At 36.4% G+C, this 20,072-nt stretch overlaps 3 protein-coding genes across 5 annotated transcripts; 1 reads left to right on the forward strand and 2 right to left on the reverse strand.

Moving 5' to 3' along the window:
* Nucleotides 1-1,999: 1,999 nt before the first annotated feature.
* LOC137708674 (ephrin-A3 protein) lies at nucleotides 2,000-4,248 on the reverse strand. The gene is made up of 2 exons (XM_068447798.2): nucleotides 4,023-4,248; nucleotides 2,000-2,522 (listed from the first exon to the last, which is right to left on the reverse strand). Exon 2 carries the CDS (start codon nucleotides 2,488-2,490, stop codon nucleotides 2,206-2,208), a length of 285 nt encoding a protein of 94 aa, XP_068303899.2. The 5' UTR covers nucleotides 2,491-2,522; nucleotides 4,023-4,248; the 3' UTR covers nucleotides 2,000-2,205.
* Nucleotides 4,249-7,516: 3,268 nt separating this feature from the next.
* LOC137707496 (uncharacterized) lies at nucleotides 7,517-11,168 on the forward strand. Of its 3 annotated transcripts, none has more exons than XM_068446373.2 (7): nucleotides 7,517-7,660; nucleotides 8,070-8,299; nucleotides 8,618-8,857; nucleotides 9,132-9,243; nucleotides 9,338-9,512; nucleotides 10,201-10,441; nucleotides 10,669-11,168. In XM_068446373.2, exons 2-7 carry the CDS (start codon nucleotides 8,116-8,118, stop codon nucleotides 10,956-10,958), a joined length of 1,242 nt encoding a protein of 413 aa, XP_068302474.1. In that variant the 5' UTR covers nucleotides 7,517-7,660; nucleotides 8,070-8,115; the 3' UTR covers nucleotides 10,959-11,168. The 3 variants fall into 3 exon arrangements, with proteins under 3 accessions (XP_068302474.1, XP_088544849.1, XP_068302475.1); XM_088688723.1 differs by having other exon boundaries at nucleotides 7,520-7,660; nucleotides 8,094-8,299; XM_068446374.2 differs by having other exon boundaries at nucleotides 7,524-7,660; nucleotides 8,084-8,299.
* Nucleotides 11,169-11,710: 542 nt separating this feature from the next.
* On the reverse strand, nucleotides 11,711-17,610 carry LOC137707608 (ubiquitin receptor RAD23b). Its single transcript, XM_068446515.2, has 12 exons — nucleotides 17,375-17,610; nucleotides 16,798-16,959; nucleotides 14,978-15,016; nucleotides 14,807-14,883; nucleotides 14,686-14,724; nucleotides 13,678-13,855; nucleotides 13,491-13,610; nucleotides 13,352-13,417; nucleotides 12,690-12,737; nucleotides 12,493-12,602; nucleotides 12,164-12,251; nucleotides 11,711-12,084 (listed from the first exon to the last, which is right to left on the reverse strand). The coding sequence occupies exons 1-12, from the start codon at nucleotides 17,438-17,440 to the stop codon at nucleotides 11,968-11,970; spliced, it is 1,110 nt and encodes a 369-aa protein (XP_068302616.1). The 5' UTR covers nucleotides 17,441-17,610; the 3' UTR covers nucleotides 11,711-11,967.
* Nucleotides 17,611-20,072: the final 2,462 nt, after the last annotated feature.

A 20,072-nucleotide genomic window follows, 5' to 3' on the forward strand; every position in this document is an offset into this window, starting at 1 on the left:
CTGGACCCTTCTGTTGAAGATGGCCTAACATTTCAGACCTTTGGACCGCAGGCCCCACTGACTGAAAAGTTGTCGATGATGCGCCCCCACGTGCACGCGTGCGACACACACTTGACGAAATTTTTTTTTATAATGTGGCTGACGTCAGGTTGACGTCAGCCATGCATCATTTGGCCTCAAGCTCACGGGCCACCGATTCGAGCCCACCCTTTCACTCGCCCCCCCCCCCCCCAAGCCCAATCACCTGCATAGGCTGCAGCTAGGAGAGGGAGGTAATTGGATGAAATTATTGTCGGTCCACCGGGCTATCACCCACAGTGGAGTTGCTCTTAGTGTAGGTATTTTTTTTTAATTATCCCATGGTAGCTCCACCATTGAAAGCAATTGGTAATTTTCTTTAAAATTAGCAATTTTTTTTCTTAAAGCATTTATTAAAATTGGTATTTAATTTGAATTTGCCTTTATTTTGAGCAACAACATCGAACAACATTTAAAATACAAAAACTAAACGATAATGATAGTAACATAGAACTAGGTGTCTTGGGTAATACGCATTCGAGTGGTTGTTGGATGCCATAATTTCATCTTATCTATCGATTCAATATTTCTTCTTTCTTGGCGTATATTTTGGGAGGTCTTTGTCAATAATTGAATCTTCCTACTTATTTTACTCTAATTTGCTCGTCTTGTCCGATGCGTTGCGTTGCTCATCTTGTTTGTTTCGTTACTACTCTTCTCCATGAATTCATCTTCTTTCCTATCACCTATGTTGAACTAATTGCCTAACGATTTGGTTTTGGCAAGACACGAAGGCATGAAGAGAAATGTTAAGGAGATTTTCCGAAAGTGGGACTCTTTATGAACTCTGTCAGCTCATAGTTTAACGTCAATTCACATGCTAATATTATAAAACATTGTGCCATAAATATGAGGTGGCTGATAGTCCATGAAGAGTCCTACTTTGGAGAGTCTCCTTTAGCATTTCTTAGGCATGAAGGCACAAATTGACAAGTGTTTTTTCTTCGGTAACATGAAAGAAAGAAAGAGAAGAAATGCTAAGGAACAATTAGTCTAACTCTAGCAACTCCATAGCAATTATCAAAAAGGGTTTGAACTAAACAGGGAGGAGGCTCCGCAAGCTCTTGAAAAGCCATTTCACTATTTAAACTCAACTTGGCTAACCCGTCAGTTACAAAATTACACTCTCTATGAACATGTTGCAAATTGCAACTCCAATTCTCATGATCAAATTTCTGCACTACGAGACAATACCATAGAGAGGATGATTAAGACTAGAGAACCATGAATGCGAGAAACCACATTTAACTTAAAGGTGCCAGACGGGGGAGGAACCCAAGCCAAAAGAACTTGCACACGATTGCGTTTACTAGAAAGGCTAACATTATTTGAGCCATTCTTTAGAATACTCCAAAATGCTTTTCTTTGGATCAGTAGGTTTAGCAAAATTAGGACAAAATATAGCACAACTTCTCCACCTGCATATGAACCATGAGGCTACAACAAAAACAAGATTCCAAGATAAACCCAAAACAATACGAATCTTTGCATTTTAAATTTGCCTCCACACAAGCAAGAAATGAATCAAATTGGCTCCAATGAAGATGATGACGAAAAGAATCTCTCTTTGTGTCCATATAGCAGCATAACAGCTTGAGAAAACATGCGAAACATTCTCCACAGTAGAATCACAAATCTAACAAAGTGTTGCTAGACATGTGTCTTTTAAAACGTTGCTCTCTAGACAAAAGTGTTTTTGCTTCAAACATTGTCCTTCAATGCTCCCAATCCTTGTTCCACTCCTCCATCCTTCAACCTTTCTTCACTTCTTATATTTTCCCCTTTTATCTCAAAGCAAAATTAAAAAATGAAACAGTTATTAAACGATTAGGTTCTAATAGGAACATAAGCACACATTGAGGATCATGACAACTCTTCAAATACGTTGAAAGAGACCATAAACCCATTTAAGTAAACCACATTATCTGATAACACCATATGACTAATTTTTCTTTCAATCAAAATAATTATTACAATAAAACCGCAGTGTTTCCATACTACAAATATTATGTATATGACCCAATCAATTAGTTCACAAACGCAATAAGATGAACTTCAATCATTTAAGTGTTATTTGAATTTTCAATACACTCTAATGAAATTGTAAAAGCAATATCAATCTACATCCTAAAGAATTTTCAATTTTCCATGGGCAACTGAAGTCTTTGCATGCTCCAAGCTACACAACGCTTTTTGAGTTCCACTCAAACCCGAACATGATGGACTGCCTCCTAATGTGACTGCAAAGTAAAGATAAATGGTGCAGAGGAAAGCCAGGAGTGCTAGGGCTGTTAAGAGGAAGCGGTGTCTCTGAAAGACTGTCGACCAGCTACCCAACTCATTTTGTGAGAATTGCTTTCTAAATGATGCTGACTTCCGAACAGGAGAAGACAAAATGCTCTCAAGAACCATTGTACAGTATGTACGGACCTTCCTCAGACAATCTGAAATTTGCACAAACGTGTGTTCAAGATGACAGCTAAAATAGTGAAGTTTCCATGCTAAGGAGGAAGTTTCAAAGATAAATTGCTATTGCAAACAATGCACTGAAGGGCATGGTACGGTTAAACAATGAGATCAAGAGTATAGAGTTGAAGATACATGACAATACTAAAAGTATGACTGAGCTTAACAAATTTGTCTTCGGTTATAATCAACAACAGTCGCATTATGACTGGATGCAGTGAAAAAATATGAAGAAGATAATCACTATAACTTCCGAGTGAAATTCTACAGCCATTCTTCAGATGAGAAACATGCCAACAAGAAGCATTTTCAACAAACGCAATTAACACCCTCAAACAAGTGAGGGTGTGGGAGAATTATGCTGTACATGATACTGACACGTCATGATACAGAACAATACTGAGAGTTCATTGAGCACGTAATGATAACAATATTTCAGACTACCCTAGGTGTTACTGCCCAATATTCCAGAACTTGACACCATCTTTTACAACCCAAAGGCAGGTGCAGAAGAAGAACCGTAATGAAGCAAGCAGTTCTAATAGCATTGAAATAGACTTGCAAAACAAAGACAATGAGTGCTTTGATTCACCAGATATACATCATGATTAACAACAGCTGACCTTAATTAATAACAGAAAACAAATGATTCCACCTTGTAGTTGAGAATGCGCTTCATATATCAAAAGTTTGTCCTCAAGTTAGTCCTCGTTTTCCATAAATTTCGTTTTCCATAAATTAGTAAGTCGAGAATCCCGCTCATTTACTCGTACTACAAAAGCTACCCCTAACGGTCAAGGGTCATGAACTTTCTCCTGGGCTACAGCAGCCTAACCAGGTCACTAAGGTTAACATAAGATTTCCAAAAAGAAGCATTGAAAGTTGAAACTAATACTAGATCAAATGGCTGACAGTGAATTAAAAGTACACTCGGTATATTATGAAACCAAAAACATTAAACATCTACCAATTAAAGAAATTCAGACCTCACAAGAAAATAAATGCACCCATGTAGGGGTACACAAATAATTAGGGGATGCTATCCACACACCCATTTTTACTTCTCACACACCCCTTGTTAATTACTGTCATTTGATCTTCTTCATTTCATTTGATCCGAGGCCTAAAATTGAGAGGGTATGCGAGAAGTAAAAACGGATTTGTCGATAGCACACCCCATTAACTATTCTCCTTTCATATCCATAAAGCTTGGATCTTGATATGTGCAATAACAACAACACCTATGAAAAACCCACTTGACATTTACAATCGAGAATCTCTAAATCAAACCCACAACCCCAAAATCATGTCATTCTCACAAAACCCACATCCATAAAAACTCTAATTAAAAGAAAAATAACCATAAATTAAAATATAAAATAAAATAAGAAAATAGAAAAAAGCAAAACAAAGAAAACCCAGGTAAGCAGGAGCTCAGATCTGAAGGAAATGAAAAGGAAAAGACGAGGGAGACTTACAGATGACTCGATCACAAATTTTCTTTTATTTATGTTGCCGTGTCTGTTGGGTCTCCTGATTCGTCGTCGTCGTCGTCGTCGTCCTCTTCTTCTTCTCCCTTTTTATTGTGTGAAGGTATTTCGGGGTGGAGGTTAGGGAGAAGAAGAGAGAGATGAGATGCGATGAGAGGTCCCTTTTTCTGCGCTTTGTACGCGCTCAAGGGCCGTTTTAATGTCCCCAGACAGGCGTTAGGCGTTCGTCAGTACTAGATACGGTGCTGTCGTTTTACCTTTTTTATTTATTTATTTTTTCAATGTCGTTTCACCTTATTAATTCTCACAAGTTCCGTCGCACATAGAAACTATTTTCTTTTATTTTTTGGGATGCTTTGGATTTTTTATTTATTTTTGATTGAAAACGGGGCTAAAAGTACGAGCCCAAACAAACCCACTTAATAATAAATCTTGACCAAGGCATCCCAAGTCAATTTTTACGGAACTAATTGAACAAAAATGAGGAGTGTCAAAATAAAAATGACCTAAATCTAAATCAAGACTATAGGTCGCTCAACTGTCTGCTACAAAGTTCTTTTTTTTTGTAGATGTGTCGAAGTTCGCATTGCCAAGATCTTAAAAGCAATTCTCGGCAGCCCAAAACAAGGGGACCTAAAGGATGATTATTGCCAACAGCTTGCAATACCAAGAGAACTGTAATTACTGAGTCTAATTCGACCAGTAATTTATGAATCCGTAATTTTCATGCCAATTGTATGCTCAAGTAAAGACCTCATAGTTCAGCAGTGAGAATCTCACATGTGCCCAAATTGGCACAAAACCTAAAAATTCATTTACCATCAGAATCTCTTAAAACACCATCTACTCCAATAGAATTATTATTTCCCTTCTTGCAACCATCAACATTAAGCTTAAACTAACCCGAAGGAGGAACACCCCAATGGAGAAAAGATTCAACCTATGTGGTTTATCAATCTTGTGAGTATTAGCCTTCAACCATTCACGAAGATAAGTACAACTAGCAATTGTAGGCTCATCAATCATTGCAAATCCTGCTCAAAAATAAATTTATTTTTCTAATACCAAATAAATCAAGAAACAACGGAAAAAACTAACCTCCACTCTAAACCCCCCCAATAAGACAATTTTATTGGTGAGATTAAAATGAAGCCAATCATGAAAATCATTGTGGTCTGACTGTTGATTAAACATTCCCAACCTTTACCAAACTTCTCGTCTTAGCGCAATCTTTAAAAACATGAGCTGCATTCAAAGCCCCAACTATACCTTTGACACTCAGCGTTATCAGTCATACCCCTTTTCAGCCTTTGTTCATTAATGAGGAGCTTATCAAGAGACAGCAACCATAAGAAACTCTAAACTTTTGGAGGAATATGAAGTTTTCAAATGAGATTTCATCGCCAGTTAGGAAAACCACTAGACTTAATGGCCAACATATAAGTAGATTTAACGTTAAGATATAAAGTAAAGGTTTTTAACCACTTTAACTACGAGATCTTTATGTCACTTCTTTGAATGAATGAAAAATATAATGAGAAGAATGAATATTTTTTGTTATAAGAAAAAACCCAAGAGAAGAATTGAACACAAAACCAAGCATGCAAAAACGAATATTATAAATCACTTGAGCTAAATGTCTCGTATTATATAATAGTTTTGAATATACTTAAAAATAGAAGAATTTTGCTATTTTGACACCAAAATTATATATATAATAAGAGGATTTTTTTTTCGCAAGTACCACCTGAACTTGTAAACATGTCAATATTACCACTTGAACGTTCAATTTATATTCTATCACTTAGGCTCTTTTAATTGTTATAATCTACTACCTGCATAACTTTCCATCAACTTTGCCACTAAAACATGTCACGTGTAGGGATATTTTCGTTAATTCACCTCATAGAAATGACTACTGCTTGAGTCAATATGGTGCCAAAATTAGAAGTTTATATAGCCCCAGTTCGGTAATCCCCTCCATAAGTATTTGAAAAATTAACTTTAAATAAATTAATATGAACTAGACACTTACTTGCTGACCTACCAAAAAAATCTTAAACTCACTGTAAATTAAAGATTAGAATTTTGCATGATTTCTACACATGATAGTCATTCCATAAAGCTTAAAAACAACATAAAACACACCAATTTCTACGCCAATCTAACTCAATATCCTTCATCCATCTTCACCTAATGCCAATGTAGATGGGGGCAATCAATTTTCACTTCAATTTTCAACAACTCTTGACAAAATCAAACTCAAAATCAACTTCTCCCTTTTCTTTTCATGACCTGACTCTAACACCTCTACACAAAAAAAAAAAGCATTTTGCCTTCATTACAAATTGACTCCAACAAACCCTAGGAAGTGAGTTGACAAAAATATCCCTCTACATGAAGAGCACGCAACATGTTTTAACAGAAAAATAGATGGAAAGCAATGTAAGGAATAGATTCCAACAGTTAAAAGAATCTAGGTGGTAAAAATTAAAAATTGAAAGTTCAGTTGGTAATCAAATTTAGAAAATCGAAAATGGGAATCAAACTCAGAAAACATAAGTCTCCAAAACCAATCTAAATATGAGCCGAGTTTTGATGAACTAAATGCGAGCCAAAATTTACCGCAAACTCAAACTATGTCCAACTGATTTACTTCTCAATCAGACTTTTGGTACAATGGTCTTCGAACTAAGACCCCACTATTTCTAAAATTCAAACATAAACTTTTTCACTTACAAGTGAAAATGAATGCTACTACACTGTATTACTAAGTTAGGCTTTTTTGTTGTTGTTGAAATACAATGATTTATTTATGCTAAGAGGTTGAAGAATAACTTGATTGCGAACTCGCAACTTATGATATTGAACTTTAAACATCTCTTACTTATACATAAAAAATAAAAAATAAAAAAAATCGCTAAACTGTAGTACTAATAGTTTTCGTTAGATTGCCAATTAGACTTAGAGCATCTCTAAAGGAGATGTAAAAAAATAAATGTCAAATGTTAATTTGATGACTGACGTGGCAATGTCAGATTTTCTTTTTTTTCTAATCGATATTGTTTTGGTTATAAATGATATTTGTATGACTCATTTTATAAAGAAATCAATTAAAATAAATTTTTAATATCTATAATTGTTGCATTAATGAGACCCACATAATAAAATAATTAAAAATTATTTGACATCACCTTTTCTCATATGTCAAATTTGACATATGAAAACGTCAATCCACATAGAATTGACATATCGGTTGGAGCTTGCTTCTACCTTCAAATTTGATTACATAGCGTTCCACTTAGGATTTGACATCTCCTTTGAAGATGATCTTAGGTGTTCGATTTTCGTCAAAGATGAATTTAAATCACATTATTACTAATTCACCATTATCCCTTTTAGTATAGATAATATGGTTTGGTTAAAAAAAAAAAAAAAAATGGCTCCGTTAGACTTATATCACTTGCGGAGAGGGTCAAAATAAAGGGTACCCTAAAATAAAACCTTGGATAATTCCCGAAACCAAAAAGCAGTCTTATTCTTTGTCCGTCTTATTTAGCAGGCTCCGACTTGGAATTATTCATCTTCCCCTTCTTCCCCCTTTGCTCTCGTCCATATTCCGAAAGGTAGGCCCTCACTCCTCGATTGCATTTCTTTACAACCAGAGCTTTATGATTAGGGTTCCTGATCTACTAGATCATCGTTTTGCTAATCTGTATTTGAATCTGTTTTTGATCAATAAATCATATGTTTTGTTTGATGGTTAGGGTTTTCGCATCAATTTATGCTCTCAATCTGATCGAATTTTGTTTCTTTTCTTATTAGATTTCCAGTTTCAAACCATACATGCTTTCATTTTCTTTGTCCAATTTTTGAATTGAGCTGCAATCTAATAAGCTAATGATAGTGACGATTGGCTCGAGGCCTGATATTTATTTGAATTTTTCGAATTTAGCTCAAATTTTCATCAGGGTTTGTTGTTTCTTTATTGAATTTTATACCTTCATGTGACAAGGTCTTGATTTTGTTGATTAGTTTGCTTATTTGAGGTTGAATCAGCGGTCAAGTGTGAAAGAAGAAGATGTGGGCAGCTTCGTGCCTGGCATCATGCTGCGCTGCTTGCGCTTGCGATGCTTGCCGGACAGTGGTGTCAAGTATTAGCCGCCGGTCTGCTAGGATTGCTTACTGTGGGCTCTTTGCGCTTTCTTTGATAGTTTCATGGATTCTCCGTGAGGTTGCGGCTCCTCTCCTCGAAAAGATTCCTTGTAAGCCACTTATTCCATCATTCCAATATTAGTCTCTGGTGTTATGTTATCATCTTGTATTCTGTACAAATGTTTTGAATGTATTGTAATGCTTTATAATAAAATCATAATAATATAGTGTCCTCCAATGAGTGAAGAATTTTAACTTCCCATGGAAGTTTGACTACAACCAATGATGAGAACGATTATATTTCATCGGTCAGTTTTAGGTCAACTTTAAACTTGAGGAAATTAGAAATTACTTGGTTCTTGGTTTTATTGGTATATCATATTTGGTGGTTGGACGTGACGCTAATCTCATCTTGGTTTTTGATGCAGGGATTAATCAGTTTAATGAGACACATAACAGGGAGTGGTTCGAAACAGATGCAGTGCTTCGTGTTAGCTTGGGAAATTTTCTCTTCTTCACTATTTTATCAGTTATGATGGTTGGTGTGAAGAATCAGAAGGATCCCCGTGATAGTTTGCATCATGGTGGATGGATGATGAAAGTTATATGCTGGTGTCTCTTAGTGATCTTCATGTTTTTTGTACCAAATGAGATTGTTAGCTTCTATGGTAAGCAGCATTAACTATCAGGGATTTGTTTTCGTAGTGCATGAAATTTCCACTTTTTCATCTATGAATAGTTCCAAGCACTCTAAATATAAAAACACTAGAAACAGATGAAAACCACTGTTAATTGTACTGTGGAAAATCTTTATGGAGTACCAATGGGTTTTATTAATCTTTATGGAGTACTAATAGCATTTGGATTAATCTGTTAATTCTACTGTGGAAAATCTTTTCGATTGTTTGACGAAATTTTAACAGTGAAATATCATGTTTGCAGAGACAATTTCAAAGTTTGGCTCGGGATTTTTTCTTCTTGTACAAGTTGTACTTCTGTTGGATTTTGTTCATGGATGGAATGACAAATGGGTTGGATATGATGAGAAGTTCTGGTTAGTTTATTATTTTCTTCATTATCTATTATTCAAATTCATATTTCTACATTCTTTGGCTGATTTTAACTTGTATCTTCATCATTATACATAGGTACGTTGCACTTTTTGTTGTTTCTCTTGTTTGTTATCTGGCAACATTTGTCTTCTCTGGACTTCTTTTCCATTGGTTCACACCATCTGGACAAGACTGTGGGCTCAACACCTTCTTTATTGTCATGACTCTCATGTGTGTCTTCGTGTTTCTTATAGTGGCACTGCATCCTGCTGTAAGTTTGTATTTATGCATGTTTTTTATGCTTTCAATTACTCTTGTAGCCAATGATAATTGTTTATCAATAAAGTAACAGGAAAAGAAGAAAACAGCTACCATAATTGTATGATACTTGCATACATAGATGCAATTGAAAAACAAATTAAAAATGATATAATAAAACTTGTATAAGGTTGTGGGATTGTTGCATTATTTGTTACTGTCTTTATGAATGCAGAGAGACTAGTTATAGATTCAGTGATATACCAAAATTACAGAGCACACATAGGCAATTAAATCCAGCCCTTATTTTATTTTATTTGTTTCAGGAGGAAATATGATAAATTGACCCTTATTTAAGACTGTTTGGTAGATAACATGATTAACTGTCTTCTTGGGTTAAAACCACAAGAAATTTCACTTTCCAATTATAGATATGGCAGACTTGGTGATGAGCGAGGTTTTCTTTAACTTGATTCAATTTATTACTCTCTCTGCATTCTGATGATAGCAGCACGTCTCCATTTTAAATCCAGTTAACATAAAGAGTCTACATGTTGCTTGGCTTCTTTGTACTGTAGTAACTTTGGTTATGAATTAACTCTTATATTTACACGCGTAGCCGTGGTATATAGATGTATGGAAGTTCATGCTTGTTAGGGGGACCTTTATGGTTTCTGAATTATAATTTTAATGCTATACAGGTAAATGGCAGCATTTTGCCAGCATCAGTTATATCTATGTACTGCACATACCTCTGCTACAGTGCACTTGCCAGTGAACCTAGGGACTATGAGTGCAATGGTCTTCACAAGCACTCCAAAGCTGTTTCCACTGGGACACTTACCTTCGGTTTGCTAACCACTGTTCTTTCTGTGGTGTATTCTGCTGTTCGTGCTGGATCCTCCACAACACTTCTCTCCCCACCAGGTTCTCCCCGCGCAGGTAATTATCTATGGAACCATTAGAACTCTTGGTTTGTTTCAAGATGTGAAACTTTTCTATACTATATGAGAAAAATGTGTTTAAACTGTCCTTTCCCAGGGTTGGTTATGTTGATTTTGTTTCTTGAACAATTTTATTTGATGTTTGGTTGCATTGAAATGCTATGCGGTTTTGCCATGCAAAAAACTGATACACCTTTTTGTTATTTTTTTTCTTTTCTGGCAAAGGCGCTGGAAAGCCTCTGCTTCCATTAGACAAGGTTGATGAACACGAAGAAAAAGAGAAGTGCAAGCCAGTATCATATTCGTATTCGTTTTTCCACATAATCTTCTCTCTTGCTAGCATGTACTCGGCCATGCTTCTGACGGGGTGGTCAACCTCTGTTGGGGAGAGTGGGAAGTTGGTGGACGTTGGGTGGCCATCTGTGTGGGTGAGGATGGTGACTGGTTGGGCAACTGCAGGTCTGTACATCTGGTCTCTTTTGGCTCCTATTCTGTTCCCCGAGAGGGAATTCTGAAGCCCGACACCACCAAACGAGAGAAAAAGGTTTGCTCATTGACGTCATTAAGTATATGTATTGTGTGTACGCTTCTTCTATTGTACTTAAAAAGTACTATCAACTATGTAAATAGAATGGCTTGTGCTTGACTTTTAGAATAACCAAATCTTGTTGGAAAAACTACATGGTATTGAGCTTGACAATATTATCTTTTGATGTCCCAGAAAATTTCTCTGTTTATTTTCATCTGTGCATGTATATGGTTGGACCTCACTTAGTGGGAGAAGACTTTGTTGTTGTTGTTGTATGCATATGGTTTGTACACAACCCGAATGCCTTTTGTTTAGCGGGATGTTTTGAAAGTGCAAAATTTGATTGCTAGAGTTGCAAAATGCGGTGTCACGAATGTTGCGTTGACTCATCAAGTTATTTGAAGGGATCATCTTTACAAAACCATTTAGTCATCGAACAATAACATACAAAATAGACAAATAACACAATGTTTCTAGCAAAGTGGACGGTCACGATAAGAAAGGTTTTCGGATGCAGGATTTATGCTCTTAACCAATTGAGTTGCAAATTCCTTGCAAGGAACAAAGTTAGGGGTCCCCTGCGAGATGGGTTTTTTCGTCATGAGTGCGACAGAGAGAGAGGTGACCATAGTTTGAGGTTTGCACGAGAGAGATGTAAGAGTGGCAGAAACAATGAAGGAAATGGCGTTGGGTTTCAACGAATACATATCAACACGAAATCTTATACAAAATTGAAAGTTAGAAATCAATTTCAATTGCCATTCATAATAATACCAAAAACTGGAGTACGAAAAGAATGTTACACTTAAAAATCCAATTTGAAAATAAAAAAAATAAATAAAAACAATTACTATTTAATTAAATTCATTTTCTTGCGGACATCAAGTCGCTCCAGACACTCCACGCACCGCCTTCAGCGACAATGATGCGGATTCAAACCAATAAAACCATGAATCCAATGGGTTAAAGTATAACTGGGTGTTTAGAACAATCATTCAGTCCTCGAAATCTCCAGCGTTCTCCAATAGATAGTTGGCTGCCAGTTCCTCGTTGCGATCGCATGCCAGAAAAGCCTCAATGACCAACGCTCTATCAAATCCCATCGCCTCAAGCTGTAACAGGGAATGCCAAACTAATCAATACTTATGAAAAGATTATGTAGCAGTTGTTAGGAACAGAGAGAATACATACTCGTTCAATGGCCTCCTGCTCGGCAGGGGTTACATTGATGGCATGAGGCAAATCTTGGTCAGGACCGTCAGGCTGATCAAATATGTCACTGGAAGATGGGGAAATCTTATAAGAAATACAAGTCATGATATTGACAAGTTCTATAGAAACATAAACCAGTGAAGATACGGTAAGCTTTAACAAGCCCCAATGCAAATCCAAGGGATGGCTAAGAGTCAGAGCCTCGGAAGATAAGTGGGTGGAGAAAAAGTACTTGATGAGCAAGCAATTGTGTAACTGGGCCCATTGTTTATGACTAAAATGTACCAAATTCATATGTCAATACTCACCCTTCAGAACCCTCAACGGGTTCATTTATTAACTGAAGGAACTCAGTATGGTGCTCCTGAATTAATCTTAAAAGCTGGGGGTTTTGCTTTCCGAGCTCCTGCAGCATGGGCTGTAACAAAAGCAACATGAAACTATTTAACACATTATAAGAAACCATCACAATATTTAATGTCAAAGACGTAAAGCAAATGCAGACCTGCAAAATTTGTGGGTTTGATTGCACCATTGAGCGCAGCGCTTGGAACTATGATGGAAACAGGAAAAAGGTAAAGCAAACCTTTCAGGACCGCACATTAATAAGGCAAGCAAACCAAATCAAACTCAAATATAAACCATTAAGATGAGACAGTTTAGCCAAACACGGCTTGCAACTGAGGAAAAATATGTCCTCAACTTCTTTGAAAATCCAAGATTAAATAAGAATAAAGAAAGAGATGGGAACAATTTACAATAATCTACTATCCCCTCACTGCATATGACCCATCTACCCTATCTGCACATTTCTGTGATTCATGAGAACCGAACCAGTTTACACATTATCACAAAATTTCCAAATATTAAAAATGATACTTGTGGTTTTCCATATACGTCAAGTTTAATCCTGTGGTTTCAATTTGTCAGCCTCACCCTTGCGTTTTTGTTTATATTTCTGGTACCAAACATAAACCAAGAAGAGACTGACAAAATTGATACCACATGACTAAATTTGACATATTAGGCCAATTGTTAACATAGTCAAGTAATACTATCATAAAAATGTCTGCAAGTTTAATAATGTTTACGTGATCATTTATAATATCAACATCCAATATACAAAAAGTACACCATAGCTGGGATACAATATAACAAGTAGTTTACCTGGCGATTATTCCTAAGGAAGTCGAGGGATCCAAGGGCCCCAGCGCCAGCACCAGAGAGTGTTTCCTGGAGGATTCCAGTTTTAGATACAATGCCTCAATAAATGTACAAAAACCATCAAACAAGCCTGAGTCTTTACCTGAGGAAACATATTTAAAGGAGCAGAGTTAGGCGCTCCAGAGACGGGGGCAACATCAGTTGCCTGACTTGCAGGGAAATTACCTACAGGAACTGCAACTTCTGTTGTTTCTGGTATACTCTGAAGAACAGTATGTCAGCAGGTACACAATAGATCAACATCATAGCAACAAGTTTAAGAGACATACAGAGTACAAGTAGTCCACTGCTCGCTCCGGATTGTTATAAGCTGCTCGTAATGCACGTGTAACTGTTTCTTTGTCCCAGTTGCCACCACCCATATCCATTATTTGTTGAATAGTCTGCTCAAGATTAGTACCAGCAACTAAAGTTGAAGCAGCTTGACCATAGGTATCACTATGCGCACTGCAGTTGTAACAGAGGGACTTATGATCGTTATGTTATACCATAATACCAATAAAAGTATTCAACTATGGCAAGAGGAACCCAACTCTGTTATTTTGAGTCAAATTATAGAGACAAAAGAAATGAAAAGAGGATAATAAGAGGCTTAAGAGCAGTTTCTTGAAGCAGCCAATGTACCAACAAGGATAGTTCATTCACTAAACCCTAATTCACAATTGAATATATAGTGGCCTCCTAAGTCTTAACGAAACCTACATAAGTATCTGAGTGAGCATGAACAAGGTCTAGACAGCATGGTTCACACACTGAGCTCAGCTCAAGAACTTGACTTTAAGGCTCGTATGTTGTATTGAAAGTTGGGCACCAAATTCAACCTTAGTTTCTAATTACACGTGAATAGGACACACCACCATTCCACACTGCCTTGTTCAAAGGTAACACAATGACTACACATACTCTCTTCTTCATATATAAACTTAAATAAAAGGTTCCAGGGGCTATACAAGTAATACAAGGCAAAAATCATTTAAAAAAAAAAAAAAAAAAAAAAAAAAACCAATGGAGGCTATAAGACGAAAGAGAGACAACTCTAGTTATCCACACGAGTAGGAGTGTCAAAAGATTAGCCCTTAACTCAAACAAACGATTCCCATCAAAAGATGCTGGGTAAAGTCCACTTTAATCGATGTACTTGATTCCTTAGTAACAAATGCAACTTAATGCAAGCATCATATGCAACAATCTAAGGTAATTCAAATTTTAACCATTTACACATACAAGTTATTTGTACAACATATTGTTAAATATAACGTCAGGATAAAGTACAATACCTAGAAGTGTCTGGAGCAGATGTGGTACTCTGCAAGGGTCTGCGGCAGCACAAAAAGTAAAAGTATGAATCTAATTTAATATGAACACAAGTTCAAAAGGTTGTTTGTCATGTAAACTCACGGTTCTTGTATGGGAGCTTCAGTTCTGTTTGTAGAATTTGTGGTTGGTGGAGTTGTAGGAGGATTTGTAGAGGCAGGCTGCAACACAGAGATACAGCATTTACCCTATACAATAATAATATACCCAAAAGTAAATTAACAAATGCCTAGCAACTAATATCGAGAATAATACCTGAGAAGAAGAAGACCCTGCTAAGCCTGAAGTTTTATTCTGTGAAAATTTCCAGAAAGAAAACTTTAGAAAGAATGGTGGGAACAAGAGCATATGCACATTGCAGAGAAAGCAAACAATCTTGGTTAATGTCTTTTCTCCATGTTTCAGAATACGGTTAACCAACATGTTAACTAATCGATTACGATAAATTCAACCAAATTCTGCAGTTTTTTTTAGTATTTTTCCTGTCCCATATTCTACTAATCATGGTGTTAATAATAATCCTGCCCCTCTAATAAGAAACATAGTCTCATTTAAAAAACAGAACAATATAGGGAACAAGTTGACCAATAGTCTAGTTAGAAGATGCTAGCTAAACAATTCAACAAAGACAACAAACTCAACTAAACAACAAAGATACATGGCAGCAGACTAACAAAAAACTAATGTACCGCAACATGCAATATAGCCTGAAAAGAACTATTCCTAAGTTCTGAAAATGCAAATACCAAAAGGGAAGCCAAAACCAAATTGATCCCATTGAAGATCCATCTCCTCGTCCCTTGCTCCCCTAAGAAATTCTTCCATTCCTCTACATCTGAACCACTCAAAGATTTCCATCATTGATATCGACTATGGCTCAGTTTAAAAGGGTCCTCTCTTCCTTAACTAATTTCATTTTTAATATTTTTCCTTCTACTTTTCTTCTCTCAGACCCCATCTCTCCCTCTCACACTCACACACACACCCGCATAGTAGTACTTCTAATATAAATTAAAAGATCTTGACTTTGCCGATTCATCATTTTATTCTCTTAAGAAAAGGCCATAACCCTCTAAAACTGGATTGATTCATGCACCTCATTCAGAAGAAAAGCCAAAAAAAATCTTTATTCGACACATTCATGGAAGCTCCACTAATTATACTGTTGTAATCATGCAGTCCATATCATGACAATTACTTTGAAATCTTACTCACATATGCCACCATGTTACTTTAGTTGCCAGAATAATCACACACATACCTTAAGCATTGTTAGACTAACTACTTTGATTAAATCACAAATAATCCCAACTAATAAAGCATTTCATCTTCCAGAATTAGAGGTGTGGAAACATGTGTATATTGCCCGATTTACTAATCATTCCTCTGATACGAATGTTTAACCATTACTAATCACTCTCATATCCTAAGCATTCGAAATATCATAAATGCCCTTGGTTAATTCCATATCGAAAAGACGACAACTTCATTAAAGATGGATAAACAGTAAAAAAATAGTTTAAACTGAAAAATTACATGAACATGCGAAATCCCAGTAATTTATCCACATGGCCAGTTGAGCTAACCCAACCTTTCTTGTGATTTGCTTTCTTTGATCATTATCTATTCCCTTCTATATAGATATTCACTATAAAAAAGAGCCAAATGACGCGGGCATGAATGCGTGCCAGAAGGCACAGTACTAAAGTCGCACACTAATTATAGTATACACAAGTTTTTAGTAGAATAGTAAGGCATTACCATTTCTGTGTTTCTGAACAACATAAATAGTTTCAAAGGATGGAAAGAAAGAGTAATCAAGATCAGACAAAACACATATGTCGGACTCAAATCTAGTAAAATCTAGATTATTAATGATTCTCTGACTAGAACTTGCCAAATACCCCTAATAATAAACTTATCTACTAATCTTATAACCATGAACTAAGCTTCCAAAGCTGACATGAAATCATACAATTAATTAAGACATCAATCAATAAAAATTGGTTGCCGTATCTGAATAAGAGTTACTTTGATTGCAATAGCATATTGCCTTGGATTTAAAAGAGGATTACCTTGCTAAGCATGACAACAAGAAAACCGTCTTCTGTGACCTTGTTGTCAGCCAATGTAGTTTCGTCTTTCAAGACCTTCCCATTGTGAATCAGTAACTGCTGTCCACATGGGTAATTATCTTTTCCTTGTATATCCTCAATGTTCTTCTTCACAGCCATAACCTGTATTCGAAGTAACATAAGTACATTACGCGAATATTCAATTTCAATTTTCTAATTATATCAAGCTTCTTTATAGGCTATAGCCATTCTTGTATGCAATTATGCTAACGTGATATGCGAATAAACGGACATAAAATTAAAACAAAATTTCCACATATAAAACAAAATTAACATTTCTTCCATTGGACAGGAATGTGGTTCCCAAAAGCGGAAAGAAAAAAGAAATCGGAAGTATTACCCTGCATTGACATTGTGCAATTACTTGACAAGCAATAAGATATAAAAAGTTACAAAATCTCAAATTTCCTCAAGATTTTCTTTCCTTATTTTCTTACCAACCAAACAGACTGAACAGGAGCATGGAATTCAAATTTCAAAAAAAACAGTAAAAAGGGAGAAGAAGAAAGATGCTCACGGCGTCAGTGGGCTGAACCCTAATTTCGAAATGGCTGCCCTTGAGGGTCTTTACAGTGAGCTTCATCTCGGCGGATTGGCAAAGTCCACAAACGACAGCGTCTCGATTGGCTTTAAGAGAGAGAAACAGAAAAACCCTAGAAAGCGAAGGCCGAAGCCTTTAAAGGAAGGCAACCGAGTGCAGGGAAGGAGCAGTGTACTGTGTCCCGTTTTCAACTCCTTCGTAATAAATACTGTAATGCACGAGAGGCGCACGTGACTTTTATGGAAATTGTACATAAGCCATGGGTGTAAAATGAATGGCTTAAATATTAGAATAATCTCCGTGTTTTATCGGTCAATTCAATCCCTATGTTTTTAATTTGGTCAAATTGATTCATGTGTTTACATCTATTAGCCAATTTAAGACATTCTGTTAAAAGAAAGTTAAAATTGACATGTCCTAAACGCATAGTACTCAAGTGAATTGAACGAAGCGTCAATTTTTAAAGATAGGCATCGTATCTGTTTAGTGGGTGTAAATAAAATTACACTGTTGTCCTCTCACTTGCTTGACACATGTCAATTTTAATGATCCTTTAACTGAATATCTTGAATTGGCTAAAGGATGTAAACACATAGACTAAATTGGCTGATAGAATAAAACACAGCGACTATTTTGAGATTTCAACTAAAATCAATATGAGAAATATTAATGAGACTTTTCCAAAAGTGATACTATTCATAAACTTTTATAATATGTGTGGCTCAAAAAAAAAAAATATATATATATTTTTTAACAGAAGCGATAAAGTGTTTCATTATCAAGACCAACAAATATAAGAGGTGTCAGGTGAGTATATTTGCTCTAATGATTAATTTCTTAATTTAGAGATAATTCGCCCAAATCACAAATAATTTTAAGACCCTATACAGCTAACGCAATAGACCAACACAAGCAAGGATCCCAAAGTGAACCTGTAACAAAAAAAGGGCAGAGGTGACAGATCAAGCAACTATGCCCTCACATACATGCATAAAGCCATCATAAACAGCGAAGCCACCACAATCCCCAAAGTAAAACAAAAGCTACTAAGCTAACTCGCTTCAAGCGCTACAAGCAAAATACATATAACAAAAACTAAACTAATTAAAGCCAATAACGTGTCCACAACGAAGCGCGGGAACATGACATAAGGCAAGCGGACATATGGGTCAGGCGTCGGTTGACAACAGACAGAGGCTTGAGCAGTTCTACACCAGAGCTACTGTCGTTGCCGCCACGCCACGAGCCCATAACCTACATAGTTTGTTAGCACTAGAAGTCATCAAAGGTATCATCCATCTGGGAGCAGAATATGAGATTTTAGAACACTAGAGTCGCGTGGGTTACAAGTTGATAAGGACAGCAAATAGTGATAGAAAATAGGGACTCACACCATAGTCATTAACGACACTGCAATGATGTTGTTTCCACAACCACCACATGACTAAAAACCATTGGACCAAGCCATAACCTCCATAGCGAAAGCCAGGGAAGCCTTAGTTACCCGAGAGGGAGTTGCAAAGGCTTTAGATCTACAAGAGAATTGCCACAAACACTCGGACAACCACCTTCATGAAACACGACCAACACACTTAAGTTCAGACCATAAAATTAGGCTAAAATCATTAGGATAAATCATGGTTTGATTAAACCAAACTAGAAAGAGATGTTCGATAAGTTGTTATGAGAAAAGAAAATGGAAGCAAGGTGAGGCATGAGGGCAAGTTGGCAAATGGGTGAGATGGAAAAGAATGAAATAGAGGGTGGATGGGGAGGGGGAGGGAGGACGACAGAAAGAGGAGATGAGGATGTTTTAGGGAAGGAGAAGGTGTTTGCAGCCTACCCCAAGCGGTAGCTAGGTCGTTGGCTGTGAAATTCTTGACCTAGGGCTTTTTCTTGGAGGAGAAGAGAAGGTCACGGCTCGGGCTTAGAGAGAGATTGTGTGGGTAAATATATACTATATAATGGTAAAGTTCATCTTTAATAAGAAAGTGTGTTTAAATAACGGATAGTTTCATTTCTATTTAGGATTATATTCTTCTTAATTTGTAAGTGAGGTTTTAGATTTATCACTCATAGATAGTGAGTTTAATATCAAATCATTATATTGCCTTTTGTGTGGCACCCATAATGCAAATATAATGTTACATAAAACAGAAGAAAAAAAGTTAGCATCACTAGTGCAAGAAACTTGTAACTCAAGTAGTTAAACGCATTATGAATAGTTTATGGACTTAAGAGAAACTAGTGGAAGGTGTACAGAGCCGCTAAGAGGAGCGGCACTTCCATGCAGAAAAAAAGGAGATGATTGTGCGGGTCGACAACAATATTTGTCATAATTAACCCATGAACAATGGCTATGGGGTAATGGGGGTTGATTGGGTGTGTATGATTGAATCCTTGTTGGATTGCCTACATATCTTTAGGAATGGAGAATCAAATCACAATGTAGTTTTAGAGAATGAGTGGTGTGATGCGTGCTACATCATGAACCATCCCTAGTGAATAAGCATACGGCAGAACGTGCAGGAGAGATGAGTCTTCATGGGTATATATACGCATAGACGACATGAAGTAAAGAAATACGATGATTGTAGATAATAGATCCTTAAAGATTTATTTGGTAGATACCCAAACTAGGGTATTTATAGTGGTCTTGAGAGTCATTGTAGGA

The sequence above is a fragment of the Pyrus communis genome, chromosome 17 (genome assembly GCF_041283825.1).
Source record: "Pyrus communis isolate YQ-2024b chromosome 17, ASM4128382v1, whole genome shotgun sequence".
NCBI classification, from domain to species: Eukaryota; Viridiplantae; Streptophyta; class Magnoliopsida; order Rosales; family Rosaceae; genus Pyrus; species Pyrus communis.